The sequence below is a fragment of the Lonchura striata genome, chromosome Z (genome assembly GCF_050655825.1).
Source record: "Lonchura striata isolate lonStrDom1 chromosome Z, ASM5065582v1, whole genome shotgun sequence".
Lineage (NCBI taxonomy): Eukaryota > Metazoa > Chordata > Aves > Passeriformes > Estrildidae > Lonchura > Lonchura striata.
Genome location: NC_140740.1, coordinates 81400931 through 81411438, shown reverse-complemented (window position 1 = coordinate 81411438; position 10508 = coordinate 81400931). Strand labels below are relative to the sequence as shown.

The following is a 10508-nucleotide window of genomic DNA, read 5'->3' as shown; positions in this document are numbered from 1 at the left end:
GCGCTGAGCGAGGCTGCCGGGGGCAGCCCACCGCGCCCCACCCTTCCCCACTGCCCGGCGGCCGGCCCCGGCCCCGGCGGGCAGGAGGGTCGCCGGCGGACGGCGGGGCCGGTTCGGGTGCCGAGGCACCTAAAAAAATCGTTTCCTTCCGGAGCGGCGGCGACGGCCGCCACTTCTCCGGCGCAGCTCGGGCGCCGGCGGCGCCCTCCGGGGTGAGGCGCTCGGCAGCCGCGGAGGAAGGCGGCGGCGCTGCGCGGGGCCGGGCGGGGAGCCCGAGCGGTGGGAGGGGCAGGGAGGGACCGGCCGCGGCGGGGACGAGGTGCCAGCGGAGCGGAGGCGCCGCCGCTCCCGCTCTGCCGCGCTCCCGCCCGCAGAAGTTTGGTCGGGAGCAGCGCAGCCGCCCGGGCCGCCGCGGCGGGGCCGGGACCCGCGGGCAGGAGACGCCGCGCCCGAGGCCGCCGCGGGACGGTGGTCGCCTCTGCTCCGGGAGCCGCCCCGCCCGCGACATGGCAGCGCGGTCCCGGAGACCCTGGCTGAGCGTGGTGCTGGGGTTGGTGCTGGGTTTCACCGCCGCCTCCTGGCTCATCGCCCCCAGAGTGGCCGAGCTCAGCGAGAAGAAGCGGCGCGGCGCCAGCCTCTGCTCCTACTACGGCCGCGCGGCGGGGCCGGGGGCGGCCCGGGGCGCGGCGGCGGCGGGCGGGCAGCAGGCGCCGCCGGGGGCAGCGGCGGTGCTGGGCGGCACGAGTTTCAGGAGCAGCCCCTGGGAGCTGCCGCCCGCCGCGGCGGAGGGCACGGTCTCCAGCCCCGCTGCCGGCGGGGAAGGGGAGCCGGAGGAGGAGGACGAAGGCGGCGAGAAGCGGAGCGGCCGGCCTGGCGGCAGCCACAACGGGAGCGGGGACTGGGGGGGCGCCCAGGGCTGCGCCAAGCCCCGCAACTTTCTCTACGTGGGCGTGATGACGGCCCAGAAGTACCTGGGCAGCCGGGCGGTGGCGGCGCAGCGGACGTGGGCGCCCTCGGTGCCGGGCCGCGTGGAGTTCTTCTCCAGCCAGGGCTCCGCCGCGCCCCCCGGGATGCCCCCGCTGCCCGTCGTCGCCCTGCCAGGAGTGGACGACTCTTACCCGCCGCAAAAGAAGTCCTTCATGATGATCAAGTACATGCACGACCACTACCTGGACAAGTACGAGTGGTTCATGCGGGCGGACGACGACGTCTACATAAAAGGTGACAGGGGAGCATCCCGCCGGGGGGAGTCAGGGAGGAAGGGGAGCGCTGTCTGGGAGCCCGTCGGAGTCTCCCCGGGGGTCGGGGAGAGATTCGGTTCCCGCCTGGGGCGGGGAAGAGCATGGGGAGCCTCGACCTGCCACCACCCCGCCGGCGTTTGCTTCCAGCCCCAGTGTGCGGGGTACGGGAGCCTCCCCATCCCTGAGAGAACCCCGGCGTGTCCGGGGCGCGCCGGTCTGCGGAGCCAAAACTGCGGCTTGGACCACGCCGGGCACATTGAGCGTGGATGGGCGTGTGGTCCAGGTGCTGCCGTCCCCGCCCTCGCTTCCGTGGCGATGCTGCGGACGAGCCTCCGCTGTGTTCCGGAGGATCGGGTCCGGGCGCGGCGGGCTGCGGGGCAGTGCAGGGCTCACGATCCGATTGCGGGGTGTCTGGCGGTCGTGCCTCTCCCCGGCTCTCCAGTGGACTCTCTCAGGTGCGGGACTCCCGGTGAGCGGTGCTGCTGTCACCGCTACCGGCTCCCCGCTGCCTCCACCCTGGGCTGGGCGAGCGCATCCGATAAAGATGCTGTTCAGTGCAGCGGGCGCCTCCGGGAAGCAGCAGCTCCCGTGCGGGTTTCATAGCACCCTTAAGACGTGGTGTTCTGCAGCCTGCTTCCTTTTGAACTGCGCTTGAGGCTGGTATTGTTTGTTCCGTGTCCCGCGCTTAGGAAAGAGAAGCTGAAGTTGAAAGCATAAGGCAAGGTTGTGAGTTTGCTTGCTTACACTGTTGTAAATTCATTGGTGGTAGCTGTACCCTTCCCTATTTGTCGCTTAATTTTGAGTCGTTTAATAGGCTGCCTGCTCATCCGCTGTCATTCACCTGTCAAATACCTGCAGATGTACACTCGTATATATGTATATTCATTCAGTTGCAGGCATAAAGTTGTGTTTTCTTTGAGCTCATTCCGAAGTTGTACCGAACCTATCTTTAATTGATTACATTAAGATTCTGCCTTAATGGTACCACATTAAACCTATCAAGAAACTTTTAATTTCAAATAGATACTAAAGTTTCCCAAAATAACTAGCTAAGTGATGATAAACACTGTAGCACTGGAACAGTTTGAAATTAACAAGAGTCTTTCTTTCTTTCCAAGAATTAGTCTATAATCAAACCTGATTTTCTTAGTTAATTTAGATTTGCTTTGGTATTTTCAAAAATTAATCCTATTAAATCTTACCTATTTCCCATCCACTTCCTTTCCTCCCCAGCCTGGAACTATATTGTCTAAATTGTCCAGCTTTAGGGACTTCTATACTAGCAAGTGCTTTCCATCAGTATTGTTTGAACAGAAAAGTCCACTGTCAAAAATTAAGTTTTGACGATATTCCAGCTTGTGGCTGGAAGGAAAATGTCATTGTAATGCTGATTTTAAAAAACCTGTTAACTTGTCTAAGGATGTTTTCTCTAGGTCTAGGATTTCCTCTTGACAGTCTCAGGTACCTGTTACATTTTTCTAAAAGCTTGGAGTACAGGGAAAGAGATGGCTGGCAGAATAGTCAGAGAAATAACAGTAATCTTGTCTTTTTGTCAGGTGAAAAACTGGAGGAGTTTCTTCGCTCACTGAACAGCAGTAAACCTCTCTATTTGGGGCAGACTGGTCTGGGTAATATTGAAGAACTCGGAAAACTGGGGCTGGAGCCTGGAGAAAATTTCTGTATGGGAGGGCCAGGAATGATCTTCAGCCGGGAGGTTCTCCGGAGGATGGTGCCACATATAGGTGAATGCCTTCGAGAAATGTACACCACTCACGAGGATGTGGAAGTGGGCAGGTGTGTCCGGAGGTTTGGAGGAACTCAGTGCGTTTGGTCCTATGAGGTGAGTGACAGTACAGATTGCAGTGTGCTATTTGTTTACAGAGTTTTTCATCTTGCAAGGTAAGTAGCTGTATCTGCAATCTCTTTCCACTTTAATTGTCTTCCAGTGCTTGCATCAGGATGTGAACTGCAGACTGTAAGGAAAAATGAGAGGAAAGCATTCAGAGCATATTGCTGTAATCATATTTATTCCTACTTGCGTCTTACAGTTTTCATTGGTAACAATTTACTGCAGCCATGTTATAAGTGTTGCTATGCTGTAAGTTGTTAAAGCATTACCTAGAGGGTTTCAAAACAATCCTTGACAGGGAGCTCTTGCATTTGATATATATGCTGTTCAGGACAGATTGTTTTAAGCAGATCTTTTCAAGTTTAGTTAAGCACAAAGCATATCTGTTTGCTCTGTATCACAGTCTCTTAAAATACATTGTAGCATTTAAAGAATGGGATGCATTTTCTTAATTACTCACATGTATTTTATTGATAAAAGCAGAAATAGGTGTTGTTTGGCTGGGTTTGTTTCTTTTTGTACAGAAATGAATTTTTTTACACTGCCTTTCTATGATACAACTTTGCTAGTGTTTTTCTTAGCATAGAACAGTATTAAAGTGGATTAAGTATATATACAGTGTAATAAATTTTCCCATGCCGAAGTAATTTTAGAAACAAATTACTTCATTTAGTAGTGGCATTTTCTAAAGTAATAAGGGTCTTTGCAGTACCAAAAAAGTTTATCTGCAATGCCATAACTAAATTTCATGCTGGTTTCTCTGGAATTATTGTACTTATTTGCAAGACTATTTTCATAGATAAAAAGAGGCTGAGCATACAACTACAAGAAAGGATAAAGGGTGAAACCTAATATGTTGAATATTATTTCACTTATTTGGATCAGTTATTTAATATTAATATGATATGTTCTTGCTCTTGTGGCACTCCCTTATTAATCAGGAAAAAACCATTTAAATGGGCCACAGAAAGAGGCTATGTGGGATTTAGTGTCAACAAGTCAGAAAAAAAATTAATTTTGTGTAATAAAAAAAAAAAATTCTGAATGTCCCAGGCAAAGGTGACCATTTATAATTGTGTTTAGTAGGCTACAGTGTATGTAAACAGAACAAAAGAAAATACTGGATGCTTGTTACTAATTAGGTAGAAATCTTAGAGGGACAAATCTACTTCACAATAGAAATATGCTTTTTTGAGGCTATTTCATTATGTGTTGTAAATGCTGCTGTGAAATAATATGCCCGTTGCTCTGGCAGAGAAGGGAAGGCATTTATGGTGTTGATGGAAATCCATGTAGGACTATATAGGACCAGTGGTTCCTAATCAGACATTCGAATTGCATGGTGCATCTGCAGCCTAATAATACACTCTGATGTATGATCATACACTGATCACACACTCTGACTCTGATCATACACTCTGTTTGGGCTGTGCCTGTACAAAGCTATTTTCCAGTCCTTATGGACATGGTGATGCTTGCTGTATCAGGTGGCAAAATTAAGTTCTTGACAGTTGTATCATGGAAGGGGTTTTGGTTTTGTTTTTATGGCTTGAGTTGGGGAGAAATCAGTGGAAGAAAACTGATAATATTGTCACCATAGTTACAATTTGTTTTGATGTTGAATGTCAGGAAATGTTAGCTCCAGCCACTGATCTTAGGGGAGATGGAATAAAAAAAATACAGTTTTCGAGACTGGTTTATATGACTGCCCAGAAACTCAGCTATTCATGGTAGGATTGAGGCCTGAAAACAGACTTTATGAAAAAAACTTAGGCTTGTACGCTGGAATAGAGTGACACCAGACTTAGTTGTCAATTGCTCTTGAAGGACCTAGGTCTATGTAATAAAGAATGTAGTAAACAAGAAAAAATGTGTTGGGCATTGCAATAGTTACTACTAATTTCTGACCAGTATTTCTGTCTGATTCTGAAGAATCTTTGACTGTTTCCAGTGCAGAAGCTGCTTGGGAAAATGCAGATGATTAAGGCAAAGCTGCTTAGGATGTTATCCCAGAATTAAACCTATTTAGATGGGAAGGAGTGAAATGGGTTGTCTGGAAAGAGAAGCTGCATTTGTGCTTTGGCATAATTTGTGCTGTGCAACAGTATGATACTCCACCTGAGGAGATCAATGTGGTGCAGATTGCTAGATTATTTGGTGAAAAGAATGATTTTGTTCCCCTGGGGCACTGAAAATATTTCTGTGTGCTTTTTTATTCCTGTATTAAATCAGAAATGCTCTCGATGTGATTGAAGGGGAATATTCCTTCAGATACATGTGCACAAAATCTAAGATTGGGGCCAGGACTTCCTGTATAGCCAGTTGCACTTTTGTCCTCTTGCTCTATGTAAGTAATAAACTGAGTCTTCTTGAGTTGCAAGATTATGATTAACTTAGTTGATTTTAGTAAGATCAATAATTGGTCTTTTGTGTGTATTTGTGAAGACCAATGTAAGCTGGAAACAATGACATTAAAATTCATAGGACCTTTTTAGCTCCAGAAGAATTGAATCACTGTTGCCTCATTTTTTTACTAGATTTCTTTTTGAAGAACTGGATTGGAAAGTCAAAGAGTTGCTGAGAAAACCTGAAATGTTTGATCTCTGCTGGATGGTTTAGATGGTGTAGTTGACTGGCTGCCTGTCAGAGTTTGTTCTGCTGCTATTTAGGGCTAGCCAGAAGCATATGGTAGCTTATATGCATAATATGCTTGCTGACAAGAAGAGGGTAACAACTTTGGTGTGTTTTTAAAAAAAAAAATAAACAATTTTTTTTTGTTGTAAGAATAAATAAGAAAAGAAGATATTTATGGACCTGCAGTGAGCCACTCATGTTTTGAGCTTTCTAGAGTTAAATTCTAGTTCTGCCAGATTTGAAGGCAGGTCTAAAGATTGGGACTCCTACGTACCAAGTGACTCATGGCTGAGGTGATGAGCCTCTCTCTGTGTCTGCTGATGGAGCTCCTCTACTCTAAATAAAGAATTAGTCATTAGATTGCTGAGAGAGGGAATCTAATGACAATGTTTTTAGGGTCCTTATGAAAAATGGAGGACAGAAAGAGGAGGAGATTCAGGTTAGTGTCTCTTTTTAGTTGTTGTCCTGTTCTGCTGGACTTGGGCAGCCTGTGGTGAGCTGGAACAGGGGAGAATCCACTTTGCTGAGCATGAGCATCAGGAGAAAAAGAGGTGGTCATAGCCAGCAATAAAGGACCAGCAAAGTGTCAAACTACTGTCAATACAGCAGCTTGGATTCAAATTGTCTGGAAGCAACAGTTGAACTGTAGCCTAAATCTAGTCCATTTCCTTGCTTCATGAGAAGGTATCTGCTGGAAGTGTATTTTGGATGGATCTTTTTTTTTTTTTTTTTTTTTTTTACAGAAGATCCACCCTTGTTCTGCTATATTTTTTCAATTATGCTTTAATTTACTCTTAGTTTTGATGATGCTGTGATGATTGAGGTATAAAAAACCTGACAAATTTGTCCAAAGCATCTCTGTAAAAAGTTGTTCATTTTTGTAAGGTCATAACATCTTCTGCTTCCCCAAATCAGAAACTAAAGATTAAAAGGGCTTTTTGATTTGTTTTCAGAATCCATATTTCAAGCGATCACTCTCTTCCACTATTTTTGAAGCTTTAAAATATTTTTATTTTAAAGGAATTAAGAAATTATCTTGATTTTAATGAGCCATATGTTTTGTATTCTTTTGAAAACAAAAATATAATTAAAAAGCTGAGATGCCCTGTACTTCCTCGTTTTGCTGTTTAAGAGGAATTTGAGTATAGAGGATGATTTGAAATAAAAGTCTGATCATTTTATCCCTCTTCTCTTCCCCCTTTCTTTTAAGAGTACATTTTGGGTTTCAGAAGACCATTTTGTAATTTATAACCTGAGATTTGAACAGAGCAAATAGTGTAGTTCCATAAAATGACTAAAAGAAATGCTGTGTATGAAATAAGTAGCTATAACAATTGAAGAAAACAGCGTCAGAGTGTAAATACTATCAGAGAATGTGTTTTATTAGAAAATAAAAAATGTCAAATGTAGCATAAAACATCTAAAGACAATTCATTGGTGTATTTCTAACACATATTCAAATGCTTGCAAAGCTTTTCTTTTTGTACCCCTTTTTCCCTTTTTATGGATGAAAATCATGTAGAGTATCTTAAGGTAGAAGAGACTCATAAGGACTATCAAGTCCAGTGCTTGCTATGTTCACTTTAGAGTTAAAAACTACATTCCTCCAAAGCATCCAATACAGTATTGTTCCTTTGGTATTGTGTAGGTTGATGTTGAAAGAAGATGTGGTACTTTTTACATACAAGTAGTCAACATAGATAATATATCTATTTTTACCATTATTTTTTTTCCCTTTGTTTTCAAAGTTCAAGGACAACCATAGAATACAGTCTCATTACTGCAACATTCTTTTAGTAAAAAAGATCTCTATTATCCTATTTGTTGTTGATTCCCAGTAGTTACAGTAAATATTGCAGTAAGTGTCATGGGAAACTGCCTCTTTGGATCAAGCTGTGTACTCAGAAACTTTTCCTTTACAGTGCATTGGTATTTTGACTGTCTCTGGTGGCACTAGAATTTTGTAAACCATTTTATGTAACTTCTAAAAATACTTTATATTTCCTGTTTTAATTTAAGATTTCCTTCCTGATGTATTTTAATCTCTCATTTGAGGCTTTATCTCTCACTTTGTTGAAGATAGGTACTAAGCTTTGAGTTCAACCCTGGACCAAACAGAAACATTAGAGGTGTGGGTGCCTTTGATGATAGGATGGTATTTTGCTCATTTTGGGTACTGGAATGATCAGTCTTGAAGCAGCAGTGCCCCACCCTCACTTAAGTTGTTGAATTTGGACAGCATCATTAGGCAGTTACATAAATGCAGCCAATACTTAAAAAAAATCAGTGATCCTAGAATAAAAATGCATAGAAGAGTGGACCCTTGCAGTAGGGGCATCTGAGTGTATAGGAAGATAAATCACATGATCCCAGAGGCCTTTGAATTTTTGCATAAATGGACATTTTTTGGTGCAAAATTGCTTGTGTGCTGTCTTAACTGTTTAATACCAACATCTATCCTATTAGTGATGTTAACTGTACATACCAAATTTCTTTCCTTTATGTGAGTCTCACCTGGTCACAAATCATACTATTGTAGTATCGTGTTTCTGTGTGTACATGATACAAATAACTGTAAATCCTTAAATGCATATCCTGTTGCTTTGACCATGATGCTAAGTTGGGTCATTACTCTTGCCCTGTGTGGCTCTGCCTGATCCTCACTTGAGCTGCCAGCCCTAACTGTGCTGTGCAGATTTCCTGCTTTTTTTTTTCCCCTTATGGCTTTCTGCATAACCTCCTGTCATTTGTTTTCTCTTTTATGTGGGGAATCTGGGGATCTGCCTGAGGGCCCTGCCTCCCTTGGGTTCATGAATCCTGGGGATTCCTTGTCTTCTAAGCTCTTCTTGATCCTGTCATGATTGGCTTGGTTGGGAAGTTGAGGAACGTCATGGTGAGAAAGCAGAGTCATTCCTGGTACTTGCATGTTTCCTCATGTGGCTGAGCACAGCAGCAAGAGCTGGGAATACCTTTTCTGGCATCCTTATTGTGATGGATAGCATTCCCATAGCTACCATGGAGATGTGCAGAAGGACAAACATGCCTGTGGCTGTGGGTCAGGGTATAAGGGCATCTGGAGCCATTTCTCACCTGGTTGAGTGCTAAGGTCTCTTACATTCCTGATTTGGTTTCAGGTTTAGTGTCCTGTGTTTTCTGCCCTGCCCTAAGAGGAGATATTGTGTGATTTTGGAGTTTTACAGCTGTGTGACACCTGGTGCTGAGTTACCAAGTTCATGAAATACTCTGGGGCATATTTTCATGTCCCTGGTATTGAAGGGATGAATTAATGGCTACACCTTCCTTCCAGTGTGTTTTTGTCTAGCAGCAGCCCTTTGTTTGGAGGACTGAGTGGCTAGCTAACAGCTTTTGAGTCAGTTGCAAATGTTTGAATGTTCTTAAAACAAGTATTTCAAAGTTTTTCCTCTAAGAATAAGCTCTTGTTTGACTTACCAAAGGATCCCACAGACAAGAAGAAAAAAAGTTCCTAAACTATTATAAATGTGTCTTTAGTTCTGCATATGGGTATCCTGACCCATGTCTCAGTGTGTCTGAATGTTTAAAGCTAACCATGTTAGATTTTTTTCCCTCAAGTTTGCTGTCATTTTGTTGGAAATATTTTCTTAAGACTTGTGCTATTGTATATATCTAGGTGGCACTTCCCCAGATATCTAGTGCAGAAGTAGGTGTACAAGAGTTTAAAAGAGTGCTTGTCATGAGCTGATGCAATTGTGGCACAATATTGTAAGACATATCTTGTTTTATCCCATCAGATCATAAGTTTTTACAGCACCCTATTACTGTGGACGGAATAAGCTTGATTTTAAGAGTGAGAGTAACAGATGAATAACTGCATTATTGCCAACTTTAAGTGAATTTATGAAGAAAAGCAAGTTTTAACTCTTACATTTACTTTTTTTCCTGAAATAGTTTTCTAGTTTTTAGCTTAAAATTAAGTAAACCTAACCACACAGGAAGCATTCGTTTCTGTAGGTATTTCCAGAATTACCTATGCTTTCAAAGTTTTGTCTTCCCTACAAGTTCTAAAATAACCGTATTTCACATGTACAGATTGATTGTGGTAATTGGTCATACTTTGGCTAACTGTTTTGTTAGACTGTCCTACTTCAGCCTTTCTGAGGTGCATGGTTGGTTGAAATGGGATAGTAGAGAGTTCCTGAAAGTGTGTTTGGTTTTCTCGAAGACACAGATAGTCCACAAGTTATTTCCTCTTTCTCCCTCCTGACCCCCAGTGTAGATGGGTTTTGTTACTTGTTCTGGACTATTCCTTGTATCTCTTATCCCAACTTAGAAAAATCTCACAGAAATAACTTTTTCCTGACTTTGACTTTCCAACTTCACATCTTTTGAAATCAAAAGACATATTTCTACTGAAGTAGAAAATGCTCGCAAAAGAGAGAGGCTGGAAGTTGTAAACAGAGGGAGTTAAAAAAACTATTTGAAATAAAAACCTAGTAAATGTCCTCTTGAAACCTAGTGGAATACTACAGTAGGATATGTCTTTTTTTGGAAGAGTAAGCTTTCTAGATACTCTTCCAGATTGTATTTTTCTTGTTAGTTTTCTTCACATAGACAGCTAGGCATAAAATGTAGCTGGATCATTTAAGTCTTCTTGCTTTATTTTATGATTCTCATTACCAAAGAGCTTGCCAGCTCTTTTCAGTTCTTATGTGAGAAGGCATATATTAACTTATCATCAGCATACACTGCTGTACCATATTCTCTGCAATATGTTTTAATGTAGTTATTTCATTGCATGGAATAAT

General features: G+C 43.6%; 1 protein-coding gene across 1 annotated transcript in view; it reads left to right on the top strand.

Moving 5' to 3' along the window:
• Nucleotides 1-326: 326 nt before the first annotated feature.
• Nucleotides 327-10508, top strand: part of CHSY3 (chondroitin sulfate synthase 3) — a 145282-nt gene continuing 135100 nt past the window's right edge. Inside the window, exons 1-2 of the mRNA XM_021540160.4 lie at nt 327-1221; nt 2798-3081. Of these exons, the coding sequence (XP_021395835.1) occupies nt 507-1221; nt 2798-3081 (999 nt within the window). The 5' untranslated portion in view covers nt 327-506. The remainder of the gene's footprint in view (nt 1222-2797; nt 3082-10508) is intronic.